Consider the following 27018-nt stretch of genomic DNA (forward strand, 5'->3'; position numbering starts at 1 on the left):
AGCTATTCCACCAAAGTTTAATTGAAATTGCAAACAATAAGTGGTTAAAACTTGCGTTTTGAAGAATCTATGGCATAATATTTCCAATGGTAAAACGAAATAACTTTTGCAACTAGGCCGGCCTTATTTATTTTTCCTATCATTGGGAACCCACACGAATAGATCTGATTTATGAAGAGGATGTAAGGACGAGGAGACGGAGGAAGATACCTGTCACTTTCTCTGCGAATGCCCAAGACTAGCCGAAAGAAAAATACAAATATTAGGAAAATATTTTATTTCCAACAACCTTAATCCTCAACCTTATTCCTCATCAACTTTCTTATACCTTACCCAAACCTTCTACTTTCGAAGGGATAATGGATTTAATGAGATCCGATTGAGATGTTTTTCGGTTTTTACTGATACATCACCCCGTCAAACTTAACGTTACGCTAGTTTATTATAATAACTCAAACAAATATAATATCAAAAAATAATAAAGTTGTTTTATTAGAGGAGGTATAGAACTTTAAGTTGGCTGCCATGTGACACTGGTGAAAATAGTTTTGGTATTTCCAGAATTGAAGAAAAAAGATCACTTACCAAGGTGTAAATTCGGATCATCATGGGTCCAAAACAAGTCGTTGATTCCAATTTTCATTATCCAATTTTGTTTAGGGATGAAGGTTACTTTTTCCGTATTTGGAGTATTGATAACCCTCAACTGTACCATTGCATCCACAAAAATTGACTGTTTTCTGTACTGGTAACGAAATTGGTTTAAAAACGATGCGGACTCGTGAATTGGCCTCACTTGAAGATTCAACGTAACTTGACTATTTTCTTTGGGGATATTTGAAGTCGTTAGTCTACGTAAGCCAATAAGCCCGATTCGTTGGACTAATTGGGGGACAACGATCGCCAAGTTTTTACCGATACACGACCACAAATGTTGGCAAACGTCAACGAAAATTAGACCTCCAGATTCAACTACTTCCTAGCCCATCGCGAGCCAGAAATCATATTTAACCCTTAGCGGCTCATGTGTTTAGTTTCCCCAGGCTTAGTAAAGCTTTCAAATTTAAACAACAAATGGCATCTGATGGTGGCAGGCATGTTTGAGAAGCGAAAATTAATTCTCTTGGCCTGGGTTAATAAGTCACTTAAATGTGACCGTAACCGTTGTTCAATAGAAATACGCTTTTTTATTTAATCGGCTTATTATGGTGTCAATCGAAAAAATAAAGGAAAGTTTTTGTATATTTTAATCTTCAACAACATTTTGTACGTATTTGTTATGAAATTTCTTTTGATATACAAATTTTCGAACGAGAAATCAAAGACAGAAATTATTAGATGGAACTGTTGTCAATCATTCTGATTGTGAAGAACACGAGTGATTACTGAGCTTATTATTTCCCAGAAAAAGACATGCAAGACGCAATTGAAATTTTACGAGCTACAGCATCTCTCAAACTTAAAGCAGACCAAGAACTAAAAACAAATGATATGCGTCAAAGTCTCGTCGACATGAAATGGTTATTCATTTGTATTGAAGACGCCACCGATTGGACGAAGATAACTTCGTCGTCGTGTAGGTCCAGATAAAGCAAGTATGCAGCAAGCTTGGCAGATAATGCTATAAATCTGTATTCGTTAAAGGTTTTTTGGGATCAATTGCACAATCAAGAAATTATTAATATAATCGTTGACAACACTAAAGCAATGAAAATCATCGAGGTTTGTGCTCCATTGATTGCTGAAGATAGAACTCAGAGCTACCCCCATCACACTAAGCCCTTGAAATTAGAGCTTACATCAGTATAACAACGACCTATGGAATAAAAGAAACGGAACAGGAGTGATTTTCCTCGAATGAGGTTTCAGACTCTTCAGTCTTGTCCGCGTTTCGGTAGACGAATTATCGCTTATCAGAAATCCTTGGTTCACTTTTATCAACAACTGCACCAAGTATTATATTCCAAATAGTAAATGTACTGTCGAAAAACAATTACTTGAATTCAGGAGCAAGTGTTGTACATCAAATCAAAACTAACCTAATGCTGTTAACCACCAACAAAGCTACGCACGTTACGACCGCCTATCTTATTCACGCTATCTCGTACCTGGGTAAAAGCGCAACTATTGATAATCCTTAGAAATTATCTAGCGGAGAGTATTTTTTCAAGCGCGTAACGAATCCATACACGCTATTCGAAACTGACGCTCTACCCCAAGGATCTAAACTGCAGCCAAAAATATACACCAAGACAATACACGACTTTCAAAAGGGAATAGTCCATAGTGTTACACAAGATCAGGTTAACAAAATTTCTAAATATTACAACAAATTATTATAACTCTCCACTTATTTGCTACTTAATTTCATTTTTTTCACTTACAAAATAAACAAGTTTACAAAAATTGAAGAAAATAATTTACAAAAAAGAAAATTTCATATAAACTTACCTCATCTCCTTTCATGCTTAATTTTGAACAGAAGAATTTAAATTTGGCAGGAGTTTTCGATGAGGACGATGAACAACTAGCAACATCAATTGATTCTTTTAATATTTCCCGATTAAGTTCTCCAATTCCACCAAAAGACAAACGACCAGCGTTTTTACTTGGAGTTGGTGGTCCAGGGCGTTTGTAAGATGTTGCACCAGAGACTTTTTTCCTTTGGCCTGTGTTTAATAAAGTACTTGAACTGTCATCCAATGTGGGAGTTTCCTGGAGTAAAATAAAATAAATAACATCTTAATTACACTCTCAAGACAATAAATATAAAGGAAATTAATCTATTTAAAGAAACAAAATGAGACACACAAATAAAACAAAAGAGGAATAACACAAATTTTAGACAATTATCACTTGAAACACTGTACGACACACAAAAACGTTAAAAGGGATGATTTTCTTCTTTGTTTCGATTGCAAAAAAATATAAATTTTAAATTAAAAATGTTAACATTTAATTATTACTCATTAATATTTTTAATCAAAAAGAGCAAAACAAAAGCTTCACGTTTTGTATTCTAAAAGAATATCGTACAGAAAATTAAATATGTAAACTCTACTGAATCGCGATTCAATTGTCATTAATTTGTTCATTGTGTTGTTGCTGAATCGTTTTAATGCCTGGTGTCCTTTTTAAACTTGTTATGTCCCTTACTCGAATTTCATCCTCCCCCATTTGATGATCAAATTGAGCAAAATAAGTACTTTTTAAATGTGGAGGCAAAAGGGAATTTCTATATTGAAGTTCTTGTGCACTGAAAGAATCAAAAATAAAAATCATTATTTTTTTTAATTTTAAATTTAAAAACAATTGTTTATTATTTTACTTACCAAATTTCGGTATTGAAGTATTCTGACATCCTGCCCTCCTTCAAGTCCGACAAATAGGTGTTATTGAAGATTTCACCCTCTTCGTCTTCCATGCGCAAGTTAGAGCTTAGAACTTGATGAGAAGGAGCAGACGATACACTGCTTGTTGATCGACCACGACTTAACTGGCGTGGTTTGTTCTCAAGGTCATTGATTTTGGTCTTTAGGAACGTGTTTTCCTTTTGATATTCCAAGAGATTCTCGTTCAATCGGAAGATCTGACTCGAAAGCTTCTTAATGTGGGCTTCGTGTTTTTCATTCTGTTTTATTTTTTTATTTAAACAACAATTAATTAAATTGAAAATGCAAACTTAAAAAAATAATCACATACCTTAGATTTTAATTGATCAATTTCGGTTTTGTAAACAGCCGTCTCACGTTCTTGTTTCTTTTTCATTTTTGTTACTTCATCGTTATATAAAGTTTTCTATTTTTTGTTGTAGTTGTAGTTTTTGTTTAATAATAAAAATTTTAATATTATAATCTGTGTTTTTATTAGTAAGAAATACTAAGAGAAAACTAAAATATTACACATCCCAGGACATCACATCATAATAATAATAATAATAAATAAATACTTGACATTAAGTACAAACATTCATACGGTTTTTTTTTATCAACAAAAATTAAATAAAATAATTTAAAAAATCTAAAATATTGAGGGAATATTACTTTTAACAATTAATTGCAAATCATTTGTTAGCATTAAGTATTTAACTATGATAATTAGGAGGAATTGAAAAACGACAATAAATATCAAATATTTGAAGCAGGACTTTAGGCCATGTTTCCACCATTTTTGTCTGCTAGTTTCCAACATATGATATTTTCTACTCTTGTTTTGTTGCAAAAACTACAATTTGAGAAGAGAAAAAAGATAAGAAGATAAAAATACAAAATTACAAAGTACATCTTTGATTTTTAGGTTTATTTTATCTTAAATTGAAATTTCGAATTATAAGGAAATTTTTGCATGCGATTTAAATATTGTTAATAATTACCTGGATCTATGTATAAGCTGAATGTTTCGCACGACCCTATCTGCGGCACTGGACACCCTACTCTTCCTAACACTTTTTGATATACTTAGCAAACAAATAGCTGCAAGCTCTGATATTCGCCTCAAAGATTATTTGCAGTGGGTTAACACCAACATTGGTCAATCCGTAATTCTAACTACTAAGAATCAATTCTAAAGCACACAGAGTGCACACCATCCTCCAATTGCAATTCGATAGAAACTTCCAGATAGGGCATTCCTAGAATACCACTTTTACACAGATGGATGAAAAACAAATGAAGGGGTTTGTGGAAGTTTGAAATATGAACGACTGAAATCTCCATTAAAGCCTTCCCAATCATTACAAAGTGTTCCAGGCGGAACTTTTGGCGATAAAAGAGAACGTATTTTCTCATGTAGTCAGGCCACAATCAGATCTCAGGACTCTATCTCTACAAATAGTCGATATCTCTCTATCATCTTTAATAGAAATGTCACAACAATTTATTAATCATCCTTGCTGGGTGCCTGACCATGGAGACATTAAAGGAAATTCTAAGACAGATGAACTCGCCAGAAATATTACAGTACAACCCGTTCTACCTCGTTTTCCTTTCTGTACAAATCTGCTATAGGAGAATTCTTTTGTAACGATCTAAACGATCTCAATCATATTTACATAATCAATGTTTCACGTTTCATTGAATTTAGAATTTCTTCCTCAAGATTCTTGTGGTATCACAATGGGCCATTAAACTAACCTAAGTGTCTCCTACTCCAACACGTACAGCCATTTTAAACCAACCTGGATCAGATCTGGTTTTTAAGGAAGGATTTTGAGTATAAATATAAATTAAGTGTAATTTTAATTTTTAATTTTAATAAACCTGATCAATATGATCTTTTCGACTTACAATTTAAATTCATGTAAATTTCAATGTTTCTAGAAAATAACTTATTAGTTTTTGTATGCACTTAGATTAAGATATGGATTATAGAAGCTTTTTTAATTTATGAAGTATGTATTTTTTTGTTTTCAGTAAAGTTCGTTAATTTTTTCTCAATCTATAAAACTTATTTTTAAAATTAATTTTAAATATTTGATATAATTTTTGAAAATTCTTCATAAATTGTTAAGTTTAAATCCATCTTGCATAAATGGTTAGTGCGATGGACTACCATGCGAAAGGTCTTGGGATCGATCCCTGCCTATGCCACCTAAAGTTTTTTCACGGGTACTGTCTCTTGCGAGGAATTGACAAATTCTCCAAGAGTAATTCTTGTCATGAAAAGTGCTTTCTCAAATTAGCCGTTCGGATTCGGCATGGAAACTGTAGGTCCCCTCCATCCCTGAAATTACTCGCACACAGGAATGGTTGAGAGTTGTCAGTCACTAGGCTCTAGTTCTCAAACGGACTGTAGCGACACTCAATTTAATTTTGCATAAATCTTTTAAAAAATACTCAACTATTTTTACTAAAACGGTTTTTAAATACAAAAAAATGCAAAACGATTTTACAATAATTTTTGTAGCGAGCCCGACTTTTAAACAAGGCTATCCACACATCAAGTTTTTGTTGAATGCTGAAAACGGGTACTTTTTGTGATTTTAGAAGGAGTTAAAATCGGAGTTCGGATTAGAAATCTGGACTAAAAATTTACTTCAAAACCTATTTTTAAAAATCATGAAAGCAATAAATTCAAGGTTTCAAAAAACTTTTATGTACAGTTGCTCCCAAAATTGAGCGTACACTTAATTAAGAGTTAGTTATTTGTTACTTTTCATATTTAAGATGCAATGTTTTTGGAAAATTCTTTTTAATTTCTATTTTTTTTCTTACGAATATATAAAAAACATTACTTAAACAATAAACAAAAGGTTATATTTAAAAAAAAACTTCATTATCTCAACATTTCATCGCACAAAATTAAGCGTACACTTTGTATTTATGGCTTCTTAAATCAAGTTTTCAAAAAATGTACTGCTATATTTACTTGTTTTTTAAATTGAATTTGAAACCAATGTTCGCCGCAGAAAAAATATTCGCTTCAATATTTACTTGCTCATTTTTTGTGGGAATGGCAGAGAAAAGATAAGAAACCGACATTGCTACAAGACAATTAATTTTAAAACTACAATTAAACAATAAATCTTTACGAGAAATTGTCGAAATCGTAGGCCGAACACATTTAAAGGTCTAAAAAATACTTTACAAATATCGGTATAAAGGTATGACCCTAAATAAACCTGAAAGAGGACAATAAAATCTTTTCTCAGCAAGACAAATTAGTAATTTTAAGAAAATTCAAAGTTAAAAACACCAACAAAAATGGCGACACTTTTTTAAAGACCAGTTTCAACCGAAACTATTCGTCGCGTTCTTTTGAAGAATGATTTTAACGGCAGAGTTGCTCGGAGAAAACCTCTTATTTTCAAAATTAGTAAGGAAAATGGTCTTGAGTTCGCTAAAAAGCACCTCAACAAATCCCAAAGTTTTGATGTTTTGTTCTCGGACGAGACTAAAATTGACTTATTTCGGTCTGACGTAAAGCAAATTGTTTGGAGAAGTCCCAATACTCAGTTCAAGACAGAGAATTTGCTTGTCCCTGTTAAGCATGGGGGAGGAAATCATAGCCAAGTGGACATTTTTGAACGTTCTTAAAAGAAATATTTGACAGTCTGCAGAAAAACTGAATTTATCAGCAACCATTCACTTCCAACGAGATAACCAATGGAATGGTTGCTGTATAATTCCAGAAACCAGCTCAAGACCTAAATCCCGTCGAGAATTTGTGGGAAAAAATAAAGCGAAGGTTGCAGAATTGCAACCCAACCAACAAAAGTCAATTGAAAGCGAAGATCACGGCATTTTGGGACAATATACCCCCGTCTTTTACTTAAAAATTGTTGAATCAATGCCGCGGCGACTATAAGCTGTGATTACGGCTAAAGGTGGCCCTACAAAATATGAAAATTTAAGTTTGACCACTGATTAACATTTTTGTATGCTTTGAATTCCAAGCGTATGCTTAATTTTGTGCCATGCATTTGATGATTTTTTCGTTTTTTTTATTTTTTATTAATTGTTTTTTTTTTTGTTTTTCCTCTTGTTTGTTAAACATGAAATATTAAATAAAAGAACATTTAAAACAAAATACCAAAAACATAACATTTTAATAATTTAAAACAGCAAAACAGTTTTTTTTACTGGTATACGCTCAATTTTGAGAGTAATTGTATGTCATACATAATGAGGATCTCATGAAATTAAGTAAGATACTTAAAATAAATTAAAAAAATTAAAATGTCTAAAATTTAAAAAAATGCATATTTTATAAACCTCATGTGATAGAGAAATTATAAGACGAGATTTGAATTCAGCAAATTTAAACCTTTAAAAGTATTTTTTTGTTTGTGGGACAGAAAAAAAACACTTTATTTTGCCGACCAGTGATATGTCCTTAAATTTGACTCACAAACAATCATCAGAACCAACAACAATAAAGCCTCTAAGGGACAGTACTCTGTCCAATATATATACGAGTATGCAGTCAAGGAAGTTCTGTAAAAGAAAATATTTTTCGGGTTTATCGTACTTTAAACTTAACTCTATTAAAAATTAAAAGGGCTATCATCCAGACTTTATTATTTTTATTTAAAACAAGTTCATTTAACAACTTGAAAGCCTAAGCTTATGCGACAGGAGACACGATAGAATTGCAGATTTCAGAACAGGAGAATAATCGATACGATACGATTTATCGATAAGATATCATGATGCCAAACATACTTTCACAACGAAAGGATATAAAGATTTATTCTATTGTTTGGTAAGATAAACGATGAAATTACCAGTGGACCTATTGCTTCGAAAGCCCTTTTGGTGGTAATTATAAAGCTTTCGATCTTCAAGATGTTTCTCAAGCTAAAAGATTATCTTTTCCATGACATTGGAAAGAAGAGACGTAAGTGCAATAAAGTGATTCGGATTTGTTTTAGGAACAAGCTGGTGGGACAGTGATGGTGCCAACGTTTGCAATTTCAGAACAATAGAAAGCCAACGAATTTTTAAATATCAAAATCTCTTAGAGTGAAAATTCATTTCCTAAAATGGTTTACTCTTCTCTCAAGTACCGGAAGGGTCATCCTCTGGCAGCGTAGATTTAACAGTAATCTGTGATCAAATTGAGCTTACAAAAGGAGTGTGATTGAAGTGGGTTTCATGCAAAAGAAGACATTATAGTATTTTTGCCGTAAATTTTGGTCATGCAAAAATTCGTCTGATTCGTCGAATATGACCGTTGCAGATCTTGTTTAAATTTAGTTTGATTTTAGTCAGCGGGCTATGTACGAACAAATTAGCTAGAGTTAAATGTTTTACGATTGTCAACTCGATCATGATGACTGCTTTATTTGTGATCTTTTAGGTTTTATTCTGAACTAAACTAATTTACGGAGCCCCTACACATAATATTGAATCTAACCAAGGCTTACTTATTGGATTTCTGACCAGACTCTTTTAAAGGGAATGACATTGATGGGTGAGGTGCAAAGAGATAGCAATTACAAGCAACCTTTGCTACTTGACCAAAATTATTAAACTTACGAATAAAATAAATAGGATATAAAGGTCTGAAGACATCTCAGTGTATATCAATCAGGTTTCCGCTCTGGTTTTTCGACTACTGATAATATCTTTGTGATTAATACAATTATCCAGGATTTCCAACTCCGTCAACGTAAATTATATATTTCCTTTGTAGACTTCAAGGCAGCCTTCGACACTATAGATAGAAAAGCGCTATATTTTAAATTAAATCAACTGGGAATGTCGACAAAAATGCTAAGGATAATAAAGGAACTGTACAACGGATCAAAATCAGCAGTATGGGATGGAACAAAAGCATCGGAATGGTTTGAAACCAAAACTGGTTTAAAACAAGGATGTTTACTAAGTGCCATGCTGTTTGTCCTTTTCATAGACGATGTAACATCCTGTTTACCTGCCGAAGCTGAATCACCTGAAAGTTTACAGCTGATGATTAATAAGCTAAACGAATATAGTAATTCCTGGAACCTTATCATCAACCTTGATAAATCTAAAATTATGGTAGCAGGCTGTTCGAGAGGACGATGCTCACAAAGAGAGAAATGGTATTGCGGTAGAGAGAATATTGAAGTAGTCAAAACCTACAAGTACCTTGGAATCGATGTAACTCCAACCTTCAATATGAAACAACATCTCTCTTCAAAACTTATCACAACGAAAAATGCCATTAATATTAGTTGGAATCTCCTATTGAGAAAGAAAGAGGTACCGAATTCAGCTAAATACAAGGTATATGAAGGGGTTCTACGTTCAATGATGTGCTATGGAGCTCAGGTGTGGGGCTTTCAAGAATTCGAGGAAGTCGAAAAACTACAAAGATTCTTCATCAAAAAAGTATTTCAGCTTCCTAAAAATACTCCAAATTATATGCTTCATCTCGAAACGGGACTAGCCACTCTTTATATATTCACTCTGAAACTACATTTTGACTACATCATAAAAGTTATCTCGACGTATAGTCAAGAAAGGCTGCAACACGTTCTAGGATTGTATGCTATCAGAAGGAATCATCCCTTTATACAAAAATGGAAAGAACTAGCTGAATCAGTCGACTCATCGTTGGATGTAAACATTGAAAGACCATTAGAACTCAGAAATCAAATGTATGCTATAATAAGAGAATTAGATATAACACAGAGAAAACTACACGAAAAAAGCACTAGAATCAGAAAACCGACTCATATACCCAACTCTAGTCCATAACCTCAACGAAAATAATTATTTCAAAGACTCGAATAGCTGCAGAAAAATATCGTTGTTGTTTAGAGAAGAGGGGAACTCCTCAACTTGAATGGAACGTCTTTTAACAATAGCGAAACCAATTACTGCACACTATGTAATCAACATGCTAGAGAAGACACGTTTCATTTCATGGGTATTTGTCCAATATTGAGAAACTGGAGGATGCAGTATTTCCAAAAACCATATTTAACCCTAGAGAAACTCAAGGAACTACTTAATGGACCGAATTGGGAAGCAATATATAAATACTGCAATGAAGCTCTAAATTATAGAAGACTAATTATTACGGAATTTATGTAGAATATTTAAGTTACATATATGAACTTAGTAGATACTATTATATAGGTCCCTCCGACAGACGGCAAATTTCGCCATTGTCATTTCATTCATTTAAAAATTGTAACAAAACAAAATGTCAAAACTGTGTTAAATAAATGAATCTTAATCTAATCTAATCTAATCTAATCTAAAGGTCTGAAGGAAGAGTAATTTCGTCCCAGAAAGGATATAAGTTATGTGATTTTCATTGCCGGGAGCTCATTAAAATCAAGGCAAGTGCCCAAGGTAGCACATTACAGGAAGTGAACTACGGCGCTAGTAACTTTGAGGAAAGAAAAACTTTGCTCCACTACAGGGCAGTGTCTGGTTGATACTGCAGTGATCCTGGCTAAACTGTGCCTATGTGTGCTTAAAATATCATAAGAACTGAATTTGTGTAAGAAAAATTTGGTATATTTTGCCCTCTTTAGCCATCCGCAAGTGGTTTATGATGTTCCCATTCTTGTCACGCAATTTCGTCAGCCAATTCATTTAACTCAATGGCATTGAATAGTAATAAAACCAGGATGTGAATATTAGGGCCCGATAGTTCGTCTCAAAATTGTAGGTTCAGTATCAGAAAATGATGTAGCGAAATAAACAGCCTTGACTGCTTCGACTGGCCAAAAAGACTTGGAATTATTTAAAATTCTTATTGTATAGAAAGAAAGTTGATCATAATGAAATATTTACTTCGGTTATGTTATAGGAGTACAGAGAACTTGGAACTTGGGTTTCCATTTTCTTTTTCAACACTTCTGGACTCTAAAATAATTTGCAGAACACGACTTTTTAATCGACGCATCTAGCATTATTTGACTCATGGAAAAGGTGATAAAAATGTTTCATTCGCAATGTAGGCAATTAGTACGTTTGCAAAAGGAAATATTTTGGATTTGCAATATTTTATTCTAGATGTAAACTACAATGTCCATAATTTACATAGTATCCAATAATATTATCTACCAGAGGACAACAAATATATCACTAAAACTATCAACAACATGCATTAATAAACTAGGTCATTAATTTTAAAACAATCAACAAAATTTAAAAACAAAAAATTAATAAAGATGTGTATAATATAAAAATAAAATTATAAATGTGATGCCCTTTTAATGAAATTGTGTGTGTTTTTGTAAATTTTATGAACAAAACAAATTTATTAACAAAAATACCATTTAAAAAAAATAGAAAATCAAAAACTCACCATTTTATTTTTCATTTTCTCCAATTTGCCTTCGAGTTCCAAGCGTGTATCCTTAATACGCTGCTCGCTCTCTCTCACCTCAGCCAATAGCACATCCCTTTCGTCAGCCCATTTCTTCTCATTTTCCTCACAGACTCCCCGACTTTTTAGCAGCTTAGCCGTGAAAATCTTGATGTCTTCATTCAATTGATCGATCATAAGTTTATCTTTACTTCGCAGTTCTTCCAAATTACAAATATCAATTGATAGTTTTGAAATTTGCGATTCTAAAGATTTTGTTCTATTGATTTCGGTTGAACTTTGTTCTTGGCGCATCTCCTGGCTTTTCTCAAGTTTTGCTCGAAGAATAGCAATTTCATTATTTAACTGGTCGATTTCTAGCTTATACTTGTTTCGCAGTTCTTCCAGATTTAAATTATCAGTGGAAAGTTTGGAAATTTGTGCCTCTAATGATTTTATCGTGTTAGCAAACTCAACTTCGGATGACCGTCGCTCTTGAACAAGTTCCTCAATGCCCATTAATCGTTCAACAGCGGCTCGATGGTCTTTTTCAATTGCATCTCTTTCTAATTTGGAGAATTGTATATCCGATCTTAGGTCTTCTAATTCGGTCTTGGTGGATGTGTGGTCTTCTTGGTTGATTTGTAGGCGAAGCGTTAGTTTTGAAAGTTGATCATTCAAACGGGAATTCTCCTCGTCGATTTCTTTAGCTGTGACTTGATGTTTCTCATTCAACTCGAGTAGCTGCGAATAAGTGTTCTTTGCATCGATGAGATTCGATGTAAGAGCCTCGATTTCCGATACTTTCATGGCGAGCAGTGTTTTATACTCCTGCAGTTGTTTATTCAAACCACCAACTTCCAGATTCAACTGAACCTTATCTTGCTCGAGTCTACTTACAGCCACATTTAAGTCACCCAATGATTTTGCCAACTTTCGCACTTTTTCCTCCAAATTGTGTTTGATTTTCTCCAAAGTACTATTCGATGCTTTTAAATTATTTTCAGAGGTTTCTAGGGTTTTCTTCTGTTCAGTGAGTTTCTCAATTTCCCTCTGGAGTGTTTGTGTCATCGATTCAAGTTGATCTTTGGCCTTTTCGGATTTTGTACATTTTTCTTTGAGTGATTTATTCTCCTGAACAAGTCTGCTATTCTCACGCTGTGTTATTTCTGTTGAGGATTTGAGATTCTCTAAGCTACTTTGAGAAGCTTCGGCTTCTTTTTTAAATTTCTGACTATTTGCTTGACAATCACCCAATTTTAGAGCTTGTTTTTCAATACGCTTCATATTGCTTTCGCAAGTTTCTCGAAGCTTTGCATTTTCGAGTTGTGATTTCTTAATTTGATTTTCCAAATCTTGACATTTGAGTTGTTCGGTTTTCAGGAGATTTATTTTGACAAGAATTTCCTTCTCGGCTACTTGCAATCTTTCCTCAATCGACCTTTGGTTTGTTTCGGTTAATTTCTGGTCGTTGAGCAAGCTTTCCAAGCGTTTCGACATGATTTTCTTCTCGTCCTCAGCTTGTTCTTTCTCCTTGCGAATTGATGCTATTTCTTGTATTAAGCGAGAAACATTTTCTTTCTGTTCGGAGGCTTCTTTATTGCACTTTTTTATTTCTGATTCACTTGTGGTTTTGAGTGTTTGTAGTTCCTCTAGAAGACGAATTTCTTCGTTTTCCAATCGTTTAACTTTTATTCTTGATTGTTCAGCTTCTGTGATTAGAACTTGATACTCATTCTGAAGAATTGATTTCTCATGTTTGAGTTTGTTCAACTGTTTATTCGCATTTTCAAAAGCTGTAGCCTCTTTTTTAAGTTCTTGTTTGGTGTCTTCCAATTTTGTATGGTAGTCTTCAGATTTTTGTTTAATTGCCTCATTTTGAGCTTCCAAGGTAACGATAGTAGCCTGAAGCTTCGTAAGTTCGTTGTTTGCCTTTTCAAGCTTGTCTTTAATTTGGGTTTCATTTTCCAATTGAAGTTTGAGATTTTCTTGTAATTTATTCTCCAATTCATTGACTTTCAAACGGAGAACATTTAGTTCCTCGTTAGCTATTTCAAGATCTTCCTTAGCTTTGCTTGTGTCAGTTAATTTGCTTTCCAACTGCAACTTAATGCTCTCTTCTATCAGCTTTTGATTCTCCATAAGTTTACTCTCTAACTGCGATTTGATAGTTTCACATTCTTCTGTCAGTTCTTGATTTTCTGCAAGTTTTCTTTCCAACTGCAACTTGAGGCTTTCATGTTCTTCTGTAAGTTTTTGATTTTCTGAATGTTTTTCTTCCAACTGCAACTTGATGTTTTCACATTCTTCTGTCAATTCTTGAATCTCTAGAAGTTTTTTCTCCAACTGCGACTTAGTTTCTTGGAGATTTTCTTGAATTTGCATTTTTTCTGTCACTTCACTTTCCAATCGAAGTTTTATGCTCTCGAAATCTTCGGTTATTTTCGTTTTCTTTTGAACTTCATTCCGTAATTCAAGTTGGACTTTTTCGAGTTTTGTTGAAACCTCATTTTCTACACGGTTCTTTGTTTCTTCGAGATCTTTCTCGAGTTGGTGTTTGGTTTTAACTTCATTTTGCAACTGAATTCTGGTCTGAGCGAGATCATCGACTAAGTTCTTAGCTTTATCAATTTCTTTTTCGAGCTGGACTGTTATACTATGAAGTTCTGCTTGCTGCTTTTGGGTAGCTTCAAATTGTAACTTTTGCAATCGCAGTTTTTCAGCTTCCTTTGTCTTCATGTTTTCTGCTAATTTATTCTTTTCTGTGAGTATATTTTCACATTGCAGACGTACTTGGTGGAGTTCTTCCCTCAATCGTTGCTTTTCAGTAGCTTCATTATTCAAATCAATTCTAGTTTTCTCCAATTCTTGACTAAGTTCTTCAGAGGCCTTTGAAGCATCATTTTTGACTCGTTCTAATTGAGCTTCCAAGGAACTTATGGTCGCTTCAAGCTGTTTGATATTTTCAGACGTTTGCAATTTGATATCTTCCAAGTTTTCTGCCAATTTAATCTTTTCTGCAGCTTCGTTATTCAATTGCTTCTTGCTTTGCTCCAATTCTTTACTAAGTTCTTCAGAGGTTTTAGAAGAATCATTTTTCATTCGTTCTAATTGCGCCTCCAAGCAATTTATCGTCGACTCAAGCTGGTTGATATTTTGAGTGGTTTGCAATTTGATATCTTTTAAGTTTTCTGCCAGTTTCACTTTTTCTGTGGCTAGATTTTCACATTGAAGACGTACCTCTTGAAGTTCTTTCTGAACTTGCTGCTTTTCAGTGGTTTCTTTATTCAATTCTTGACGAAGCTCTTCAGAGGCCCTAGAAGCATCATTTTTCATTTGTTCTAATTGAGTCTCCAACGAACTGATCGTCAATTGAAGTTGGTTGATATTTTCAGTGGTTTTTTCAAGTTCTTCTTTTGTTTTAATTTTGTCGGCGATTTCAAAGCTCAACTGAACTTTGGTGTTTTCTAGTTCTTGGCTGTACTTCTCCATTTTTTCGTTTGCTGCCTTTGAAGCGGTTTCTAGTATTATAATTTTTTCTTTAAGGTCATTAGTAAACTGATCAGCTTGTTTGAGTTTTTCCAAAAGCGTCGCCTCATCATTAGTTTTATTCAAAACCTCTAATTCGAGTTTTTCAATAGTTGAATTCATAGTTGTAATTTGATTTCGCAGGTTTGCCTCAGATTTGCTCAGCTTTGATTCTAAATGAGAAACCCTCTCTTTCAATGAAAACTTCTCTTTTTGAAGATTATCAGTGGTATTTTCGAGTTCTGACAACTTTTTTCGTAAAGAACTATTTTTGTCTACTTCTTGTTTCCACGAATTCTTAATACTTGTGAATTCATCGACAAGGCTCTTAGCTTGCTCCTTCAATTTACAATCTTTAATATCATTAAAATTACAAGAAACCAATTCACAATTTGTGTTATTAGCTTCAGGTCCAAAGTCTGTTACACATTGCAGGATATATGAAGTAGCTTTATTAAAGACCGTTTCTGAAATCTCAAGTTGGGATGAGACTTTTTGCAATTCCTGTTGACTTGAACTAAGTTCAGCTTCGGTGTGAAGCATCTTTTTGGTTATTTCAGTCAGCTGACTTGAATCTCTGTCGCATTTTTGTTTATAGTCACATATGACATTCGAAAGACTTTGAATTTCTTTTTGCATTGAATTAGTCAGAGATTCTTTGTCAGCTTCAAGTTTTGAGATAATCGCAGCTTTAAGACTCTGATCATCGGTTAAGGTTTGAATTCTTTGCTCTAGTATGACTCTGTCTTGCTTATTTCTTTCCGACTCGGTGTTGCTGTCAATTTTTGATTTTTCTAACTCACACTCGAATTTGATTAGACGAGATTTTTCATGTTCCAACTGCTCTAGCAATTGATTTTCTTTTACTTCCAAGTCGAATATTTTGGTCTCGAAATACATTTTTTCCTGGTTAAACTCTTCGATTTTCTGTTGGTTTTTATTGAGGAGCCCAACTTTGTCGTCATTTTCCAACTGCAGTTTCTCTAGAAGCATATCTTTTGTCTCTAAAGACGAATTAAGTTTTTCTATTTGCTGCTGAAAACTTTGCTCTGACTCAAGTTTCTCAGTTCTAAGACTTGCCAGTTCCTTTTGAAGGTTCTTCACATTGTTTGCTTCCTCAGATCTCTCCTTTAAGCAATTTTCAAGTTTGTTTTCGAGTTCGACCATTGTTTTCTCAAGACTTGATTTAGTCGTCTGCAGCAAATTATTGGCACTAAGCAAGTCTTTAATTTCTTGCAAATGCTCAGTATTCTGATTCTGCATTTCCTCAAGTTTTGATGCCTGTTTGAGGTTCTGTTCTTCGATCTGCCGCAATTCAACTTTGATCTTGTCAAAACTTCTCGCGAAACTTTCCATACAATTTGAAAATATTATAAAATAATTCCCAGGATTTTTACAGCTCTCCCCTCCATCTTCACCATCATCATCATCATCGTGGGTTATTAAATTGTCAAAGCAAACATCAAAGATCTTTGAATATCTTTCGGTTAGTTCACGCATAGCTTTGGATAATTTTGCATTGTCATTGCGAATTGATGAAATTTCCTCCAGAAGTCTTTCATTTTCATGTTCTTTTTCACGCAATTTTATATCAACAACTAAGCCAAGGTTCTCGGGACTGTTTAAGCTACCAGAGCTATTTGTAGCCCGTGACAAGTCTAGAAATTCAGATGACATATTTAGATCTGGACGAGAATTTACTGTAGACGAGCGTATTTCATTGATGTTCTGTTCCAATTCATTATTTAAATACGATAGATTTTGGATTTTTGATTCTTTTTCCTGAGATTGATGGTGGCCAGAGATGCGAAATATGAATTTGTACATTATGTGAATAATGGTTCGATTGTTCGAATGTTATGAAATGACAAAGGATAAATTGGGATTATGGGAAAAGGATAGACACAGAATTAAAAACAGAAACAATGACAACATACAAAAATAAAAAACATGAAAATTGTTTTTGTTTCAAAAATTATCCTTGTGCTTACCTCAAGTTCTATTGAGAGATCATCTACTTTCTCAGCCAATTCGATAATATTGTTCTGGAGTTGTTTAATTTGTTTTTCGGCATTATTTAACTGTAAATATTAAGACGAAGAAAATCAATATAAGAATGGATAGAATAGTTTAAAGTTTTTCAAAAATTTAAACGACATTTTATCAACTGGTATGAATCTCTTATAAAGGCACCCAAGTAATAGTTTTTCATTTTGATTATAACGACCTCTTTCTTTGATAATTTTGTATAGATTATCAACACGATGAAATCAAGACCAAGTGACTTTCAACTTTCAATAACTCCTGCGTGCAAGTAATTTAAGGTTTGGTGGGGACCTACAGTTGTGATGTCGAAATTTAAACAAGGCTTATTTAAGAAGCACATTTTATGGGAAGAATTACTCTTGGAGGATTTGTCACTTCCTCGCAAGTGGCTGTTAAAATTAAGGCCTTTGGCATGACAGTCCTATTTCAGTTTAAGAATAAATCATCATAAAATTGATCAGCGGTTAGATCATCTTGGAGAGAAGAGACGTTTATCCAATTGGTCATTAATTAGGGGGACAAGATGATTCATTTTTTTGGGGATTGGCTGAACAAATTCTGTTTTCCAGAAAAAAATTAAAATAGACTGATAAGCTTATGCAAATCGGAAGAACATCTCATTAGAATAAAAGCTAGGATAACATACACCGGACTAGCGAATTTATTTATGTTGAGATCTTTTATGACTTTTGCAAAGACGAATACGAACAAATATTGGTTCAATTGAATCATTGAGTGCGTTACTCAAGAACTGTGGGAACAATTTGTAGGTAAATTGGAATTTATTGTGAAATGCCTTACAAACAAAATAATTTCCTTAATAGAGCGTTAAGGAGTATCAAGCGAAGGGATCGAAGAATAGAAAGAATTCCTCTTGTTTTTTTACGAATGACCGCAAATTCTTAGTGCCATTGTGACATTGGGTCATATGCTAAAAGATGAGAAAGTTCTCAGAGTCAGAGCTGACGAGCTTGAACTCGCATGTGAGATCGATCGAGCAGACTCGAATTTGGATGCAGTTTATATGCAAAAAAAATGAGTTCACTCTTTACAGTTCTGACTCAGTGAAATGGGAACGATCTCAAAGCTCTTTGCATGCACTTGCACTAGTAAAAACAGTAGTTTGTGTGCGGTCAGTCAAGTCAAGAAGGAAAAATGTCTTTTGAAAGCGAAAATCAAAGTGTAATTATAAACAATAATGCTGACCATCTTAGTGAATTCCTAGTAACTAAAACTAAATAAAGTTTTACTTGAGAAGTCGCAGTTACCAGTTTTAAAGGCAAGAAAAGAGATGCTGTGATTAAAATCATAGAACAAATTTAAAAACAAATTTTGCGAGGACATAAGTGAAAGAACAATTACTAAAAAAGTGTCAAATATGAAGTCCCGCTTAAAAGTACAATAGATTTCAAAAAAATGAAAAGTAAGAAAATAATTATTAAGGACTGGGAAAAAGATTTGCTTATTTTGATGCTTGTAAATTTGTCATCCGGCACGTAGCCTTGTTTTTATAATAAACGGGCACTCAAGGGGTTATTAATACCCTTTACATGTTTAAAGTTTAAACACAGTGCGAGCGTTAGCAAAATAGGGAAGGATTAAAGAGGAGATACCGATGCACATTGGTCTTAAAGTTTTGGATATCAAAATGATAGGGAAAAACAGAGCTGGGTAAGGCATTCCACATTCTCAATGTGCGGTTAAAAAAAAGAATCTCTATATTTGACAGTACGTCCGAAATTGAGCTCAAGGTTAAACTAATGTGCATTCCTGGAAATACGAGTATTACGGCTGAATTATTTTAGGGGGGAATGCAACTGGCTAATTCGATAGAACACTGTTTATAAAAATATCGGTAGAACAATATCGAATATATGATCATTCCATAAGAGGTTATCTGTGATATTCATACCGAGTACTGAAAGTTGATTAGTTTCCTGGATGCAAGTGCCGCTCATGGATAGCGGCATATCGGGAGTGGGTTACGCTTTAACGACAGGAGACAGCATGTATATTTATCGAGTAGTATCCTTTGTGATTGATGAGTCAAAGCACCACCGCGTGTTTAAAGGATTGGGTCCAAAAACTCACCTGTTTCACTATATCTATACAATTTTCGAAAACCTTCACCAAATCTTCTATTTTTATAAACACGATTTGTATCGAAATTATTCACAAACTCGTCCATTTTGATAGTTGTTTATCAACTGAGAAGAGACAACTCATCCTCAACAATTTTTGAGGTTGATCTCATGCAATCGAGCGTTTGCTCATCTTTTTGCATCCCAAAACTTTCTCATATAGAGCTTTTGTCGGGAGATAGATCTCAACACACAGCTTGAGATCGATCTCGGTCTCTATATTTTTTGTTTGCATACCACTCTAAGGAAGTTATCAGAAAAGTGAGTAAAGAGCTTGAACTCATCTTTTTGCATATGACCCATTGGACATTGCTGGCCTTCTTGGCTTACTTAAAACTTTTCTGGTTTTCGTGGGAACATTATATTATAAGTACCTCAAATAATAGACAAAATAAAAACACAAGTAATATAAAATAGAGGCTAGAAGAAATGTTTAAATGGGAATGAAAAAAAGTGAAGGCAATCTTTTTCAGCTTGGCTTAAGAATATTTGCAATGGAGTTATGGTGCTACTAAATGAATTTCCATTTAGTAGAAAAAATCGTTCATCATTCTATTGCACAAGAAAGGGAAAACAGATGACAGTCTCATATTTAATATCTACAAAATCTTTGTAAAGGTCTTCAAATGGTCTCTAATAAGCAGACGGTAGCAGTCTATTCGGGCGATACATTCGAATGGCAACCGATATTATGGTTTAATTTGTGAAAAGTTTCCTGGCAGCTTAATTTAATGTTTTTTGCTGTGGGACTAAACAAAAGACCGTATTTAAGGGAATGATTCCCGAACTCTGCAATAATGGCCGAGATACTGCCCGGAATGTGAGCAAAAAGTCGTTCCAAATTATAATTGTTTTACGCATTTAATGTCAAAGTCCTTTAGCTTTTCTTTTGAAACCAAAAGAATGAATAACTACGTTTTGATTTAATTTAAAAAAAATGTTTCTTTTATTTTGTGATTGTTAAATTACATTGTTAAATGTCAACACAGAAAAATTGTTATTCACGACAAGACCTTAAGTCCCAAATCTGGTAAAATATATATTAAATCCTAATGTTAACATTTGTTACGATTTGTAACTTTAATATTAAAAACAAAAATGTATTAATCAGCTAAAAAAATCCCTGTTTTTATAATTAGGCTCATCTTATAGCACTGTTAAATTTTGGCATAACGGATTGAATCCTTTACGACACCTTTCGCTCTTCGACGAAGTTCATCGATGCTTTGCAAAAACTTGTAATGCAAGATCATTATGTGACATACTAGAAGATAGGGACATAGTTCAACGCTGGTATGACAAGCGTTAATAAAAGATAACTTTAATGCCCTTTCTTTTTTGTATTTTATATTAAATTGAATCTACAAAAAAGGTGTCCAAAAACTTAATGGCTAGAAAAAAACCTTTCAGTCCGACCGTGGAACCTGAAAAATAAGATATGCTCTCAAAAATCGATGTACAACCACCTTTTTGAAATAATTCGCTTTCAAACAAATTTTTTGTTATTCAGCCCTATCATGAATTCCATCGTAATCGGAAATTTTTACGAATCCCGAAAAACTGTATCATGAAATCCGTTCGTAATACAAAATTGTATGAGAATTTCCACTACGAACGGATTTCATGATACAAATTTTAGGGATTCGTAAAAATTTCCGATTACGATGGAATTCATGATAGGGCTAATTACATTCTGTGAACTCGATTTGTTTTGTAGTATATCCCAAAAAGCCTAAGTTTTTCGAACTCTAAGGTGGCTTAAGAACTGAACACTGAAAAAAGTTTGTTAACAGCGGAATATCAATAGATTTCGACAACTGCTCAAAAAAAGAGTACATTTGCTGTAAGAAAATGCTCAAGACATTCTAGCATCCTCAAAAACAGTACACTATATAGTCGCAGGGAAAGAATCTGTGAGATCTATTCTTAAGAGCAAGTAACTAAACACCAGTCTACTGTATGGGTCTTTCAAAATAAACCAATTCCAACAAATAATGTTGCTCATTTTATCAGCACTTCTCAACAAATCATCGTCTTTTTCATTGAAATAACCGGACATGTGGCCACTTGGGGAACTAAGAATTTGGAATCTTTTTATCGACAGCCTTTGGTGAAATAAAAGTAACCGCATCGTTATTCTTCACAAAAACACGAACCATCACAAACATTTTTGAAGACTAACAGAAATTAAATTGATGCCGAAGAGCATTGATTTCAATTAATCTAACGATTTTTTCTTGTTCCCAAGTATCAAACAAAAATATCGTCAACAAAGATTTTCTTCGTCAAAAGAACCCAACATCATGTTTTAGAGGTCGTATTGATCTTGGACTTGGAGAATATGTAGCAATAAAAATAATTCCCAATAAAAGCATTTAAAATGACAATAATATTGTGTTTTCATTGTTAGGCTAGAGATATAAAGAATCAAACCAAAAATTAAAAATTGATGCATTAAAGTTCAACTTTTGCTGCAAAGGAACTACAAAATAATTCGTACAACGCTTTTTAGAATAAATAACCATAAACCTGATTAAAACTATAATAATTCAAAAAGAAAAGAAGAACTATTTGTTTTCGACGAAAAAGAATTAATTGGTTTTAAAGCAGGTATTATTATTTGAAGGATTATAACGCTCCTGGTAACACATGTATACTAAAACCTATGCAAATCGTTTCTTTTGTTTTAAAGAAAAATGTAAAAACCCATAATTTAGTAATTTTTGAAAATATCGAGACTGAATTCGAGACATTAACAGGTAGAAGAATTCAAAACCTAAGCGAAACAACAATAAAGGATTAAGTTTCTTTCCTTTTTTTCTTCTTGTGGTAGTAGGAATATTAATGAAATTAAATGCCGAGTGCTGATAATCTGTTTATGCCTGAAAGAGTTTAAGGACGGAGGTTGGCAAGAATTTAGATAAAATGAAGAATACTGTGATAGTTTAAGTTTTATTTGTACCTTTTCGTTTTTTTTTTTGTTTAATTTCAAAATTAAATCAAAATTGAAACAAACATTTTCTACTGAAATATAAAAATGTTGGGAAAAAAGAAAACCTGACCTGATTTTCGGGAAAAAAAAGAACTTTGGAAAATACTGATCTATAAAACCTGTCCAATATACATATTAAAACAAATAGCTGTTGTTTCAACGAAAGGATTGAAAAACTTGTGAGGGACTAGTGGTGGGAGTTAATGTTTAAATAAAATATTACCTTTTGTATTCTTTTTGCTCTTTACTCTTCTCTCCACTATAATCAGTCTTATGAGAGCCCTTTCGCGTCGTAGGAAATTCTTACTACAAATAACAACTTAAATTTTTGTCCTATGATTTGAAGTTTCTGAAAAGTTGGTCGGTGTCGATATTTCAGCTAAGAATAAAACTTTAAAAGTTAATTTTTAAATTCGTTGCTTTTTTGTAGAGCCTATTTTTTAGCCTTTAACATCTCATTTATTATACCGCAATATTGGAAAGTTGCCACAATCTTTCCTATTCTAAAACCAATAAAGTCGACGGGTGTATACCAATCTCATATTACCATGCACAGTAGCACCGATTGGAGTTTCCGCAAGAAAAATACTTTTTTCATTATTATTTTTCAAGTTAAGGCTATTAAATATCAAATTAAGTTTAAAAAAAATGGTTCTCGGAAAACATTGCACGGACGAGAAACGAGCTTTCATCCAAAAACTTATTGCAGAAGGTAAATCCAACAGTGAAGTTCGGCGTTACTCCCAAAGGTGAAAATCGTGGACGAAAACCTGCAATGACAACTAATGCCATCAGACTCCTTGTTCGAGAAAGCCAATAAAATCCCTTTAAGCCTGCAACTGAACCCAAAAAGGAATTAAATATAACAGCATGGGTGGAAACTGTTTAACTTAGATTGAGGGAAAACAATTAGAAGTAATGCAGTCCACGAAAAATTCATCTTTTGACTGCAAAACATGCGAAAAATAGTTTAAATTTTGCTAAAAAGCATTTAAATTGGCCAACGTAGAAATGGCGCAACATTTTATGGTCGGACGAGAGTGAAATCGTAATGTTTGGAGGCTAGGGGTCGCGTTCTTATGTGAGAAGACCCGCGAAAGCGGAATATAACCCCAAATTCACAACCAAAGTTATTAAGCATGGGGGAGCAAGCATAATGGTATGGGCATCTTTTTCAAACAATGGAAATGTGCCCATACATTGGATAAAGACAGTTATGGATCAACATGTTTAGTTTGACATTCTCCAAAATGTTATGCTCCTTTATGCAGAGGAGAAAAGCCCGCTTTTGTGACTCTTCCAACAGGATAACGACCCCAAACATACCAGGCAGTGGTGCTATTTCTTTTACCGATTATTTTTTTAAAAAAATTAACTTTATTTTCTTAAATTGTTAAATAAAAAATTGATTATTTTTTTTAATATGGTGTTTTTTCTTTATTTAATTCTATACCACATTCAAAATGTTTCTTTATTTATTAGAATTAACTCTATTTTTCAAAGACATTTTTTGATTCGCAATGGTGCTATTATTTTTACCGCAGCTGTATTTCAAAAATTCTAGAAAAGATAATACTAAAGCGTCTTTTTTAAGTAGCATTCAAGCTCAAGAGCGGATGTCGTGATGCTTGCTGCATATAGGCAGTTACAACTTAATTGCTATCTCAACCAAAAACAATGCTTCAATTATATCACTGGACTTCGAGAAGGCATTTGATAAAAAAAAGTTGAGAGAATAGGTTCCAAAATATATGGATATATAAAAGCTTTTCTTTAAAATAGACAAAAGAGTTAATAATGCTTACTCTCCTAACTTTCCTCTAAATAATTGCATCCCACAACGATCACTGCTTTCAGTTATGCTCTTTTCTATCGCATTTGATGAAAGCAGCAATATTATATCTAAAGATAAAATCCTAGATCATTGTTGTTATGCTGATAATGTTTATATTCTCTGTAAAAACAATGACTTAAAAATAAGATTGCAAGATTGGTCTACTTTTTCTGAAGCTAATATAGCACAGCAGAAATGTAAAACACTTTAAATACATATGTAGAAAAAACGCCTAACGCGAACCTGCTCAAAACCTTAACTTCCAAGTTTGAACTCAATCCACCCAATGGTTTAGGCTTTGGGACGGAATCGCGGGACCCACTTTTTTTCGACTTCTCTACCATCGTAATATCATTTTTGATTAAAATCTCGAGTTCGAAACTTTGCACGAATGCAAAACTTGCCATAAAGTTCCTATATGTCGCAAGTAAAAAAGTTTGTCGTAGTTTAAAATTAAGTATAAATGGTGTAGAATTACAAGGACTTAGTTATCTAACAAAAATGTTAATATTAAACAAAATAGACTACGGCTCAGCATGTACGGTAACTGTCCAACGTAAAATCAACACTTAACATAATAATTCCGACATATCATGAAACTTTAAGACCATCAATCAACGCATTGGCAGAATCCGGCATGCCTTTACTTGACGAGAGATATGAAGAAACAATTTTATCACCCACTACAAAACTCTTTGTCCCGTCAAGATGCATTATAAATAAAGTAACAAAATCTGTAATTCGGTCCACATGCCAAAACAAAAAAATTCATTAGCAATTTAATGCGTATTTTAACTTGTCTACTTAAATGAGTGGTATTCAATAGTCTTCATACCATCCTTGGATGTGCAGACCAGAAAACCAAAAACGGAAAATTTATATTATCCGACGACGCACGGTTCAAAAACTAAAAACCATTCTGGTTTTGCTGTAACAGCACATAATGCCGAATTAGACTGGGTCTACTGCCTCAACACACATTCATTTTTTCGCGCTCTACGAATCCTTAAAATGCGCTTGCAACTCAAACGGGTCACTGGGTCGTATGCACAGACAGCCTCTCGGTGATCTTTCAGAGGGGGGTCATTCCGTAAAATGATTTGACGATAGTCTCACTTTACGTAAGATGATAATCGTAAAAACGATAGCTTTTGCACGATAGGTAAATAGTTATTGTCTGTCATTGATTTCCAAATACTAACTAAGCAAGTTGAAATAAAATGTTTCGGCGTAATTGAGTTTTGTTACACAGTGAAAATTAAAACGCAGAAAACAAAAATAAAATTAATACGGTTATGGAGACAATTAAGAGACCTTTATCTCTTGAAACCTATATACATATTTATAAGCATTTTTGTTTTTTTCTTTCTCACTTGTAAAATAATTTAAACCATTATAGTTTTGTTCAAAGTTTTTAAAAAGAGGCCCTTATAGTTTCAATAATATCAGACATATATAACTTAGATGTTAAAATTATAGTTACATCTTCGGCGGTAAAAAATAAAAACAGTTAACACCAATAAATAGTTGGTAAGTTTGGTAAAAAGCAATTTGTTTGCAAATTTTCACAACTTTCTATAGACAAAAAACAAGTTAACATTTTCAAGTCATCGAACAAGCATTATCTTTCGTTGAGTTCATTTTTGACATTTAAGTTATCTTATACCGACAATGTTAGACGAGACGATAGTGACACAGTTACGTGAAGCAAATTATTGACCAGCCTATGAACTTGGTGGTAGCACACACAAGTTGTTGTTGTTTCATTCTAAATTTTCTATTGACGATATCGTTAATAATAATCGTTTTTAAAACTACGGGTAGTTACGAGTCTTAGAGATATTGTTATCGAGATAGCACAAAAACCCAAAATTATGCTCACATAAGTATTATGGTTACGAAAACGAAGACACGATAAAGCTTCTTTTTCTGTTAGTAAATCACTAACGATTCTGTTCAACATGTTTAGTGGGTCGTATCTCTTAAGAACGATCAAATCAGAAATCAAAACCATCCAGAGGCAGATGTGGTTGACCTATATTCATCACTACTCTGGTATCAACAATAACAAAACACAATATATACTCGTATGTATGTATGTCCAATTGTCACACTAAAAGAAACAATTACCAATTAAGTTCGTCTGTGTTTAGACCACACTTCTCTGACTCATCGAAATCCTCTGAAAAACGAAATTCCCAGACCTGCTCCACTTGCAATGAAACAATGGACATTAAACACATTTTAGCCCACAGAAACCCTCATGTATCTAACATTTACGAACTACTAACAAATCGCACCCTTTTAATGAAAGTGACCTAACTCAAAAATTGCAACTTGTGGGAAATGAACAAAAAGTCTTCAAAAGTGTGGTCATTTCCCACAAGTTGCATTTTTTGAGTTAGGTCACTTTCATTCAAAGGGTGCGAAATATTAATTCACAAAATCAAGAAACTATCCAAAAAATCATTTTAAAACTTGACATTCAATTTTAAACTATCTCAAAATGTTTAAATTTAAAACTTGACATTAAATTTTAAACATTCTCAAAATGTTTAAATTTATATTAGCGATCTAAACAATTTGGACTAACCTAGCAATTTAAAATTACCGTTAGTTTTTATAGTAGTACCCGTTGCGTGATGGTTAGTGCGTTTGACTATCATGCCAGAGGTCTAGGTTTACTGCCTCTTGCGAGGAATTGACAAATTTTTGCAAGAGTAATT

The 27018-nt window shown here is 33.4% G+C and overlaps 2 protein-coding genes across 2 annotated transcripts in view; one reads left to right on the top strand and one right to left on the bottom strand.

Annotated features, from left to right (window-relative positions):
* Positions 1–27018, bottom strand: part of LOC129946602 (golgin subfamily B member 1) — a 34325-nt gene that overhangs the window by 3171 nt on the left and 4136 nt on the right. The window contains exons 7-12 of the mRNA XM_056056851.1: positions 17271–17360; positions 11752–17061; positions 3703–3798; positions 3333–3631; positions 3157–3256; positions 2452–2715 (exon numbers count right to left, since the gene is read on the bottom strand). Coding sequence (XP_055912826.1) covers positions 2452–2715; positions 3157–3256; positions 3333–3631; positions 3703–3798; positions 11752–17061; positions 17271–17360 — 6159 coding nt within the window. The remainder of the gene's footprint in view (positions 1–2451; positions 2716–3156; positions 3257–3332; positions 3632–3702; positions 3799–11751; positions 17062–17270; positions 17361–27018) is intronic.
* Positions 2182–27018, top strand: part of LOC129946601 (tRNA methyltransferase 10 homolog A) — a 34332-nt gene continuing 9495 nt past the window's right edge. The window contains exon 1 of the mRNA XM_056056850.1: positions 2182–2303. The gene's annotated coding sequence lies outside the window, so the exon portion shown is untranslated. The remainder of the gene's footprint in view (positions 2304–27018) is intronic.

This window comes from Eupeodes corollae, chromosome 2 (assembly GCF_945859685.1).
Source record: "Eupeodes corollae chromosome 2, idEupCoro1.1, whole genome shotgun sequence".
Taxonomy (NCBI): domain Eukaryota; kingdom Metazoa; phylum Arthropoda; class Insecta; order Diptera; family Syrphidae; genus Eupeodes; species Eupeodes corollae.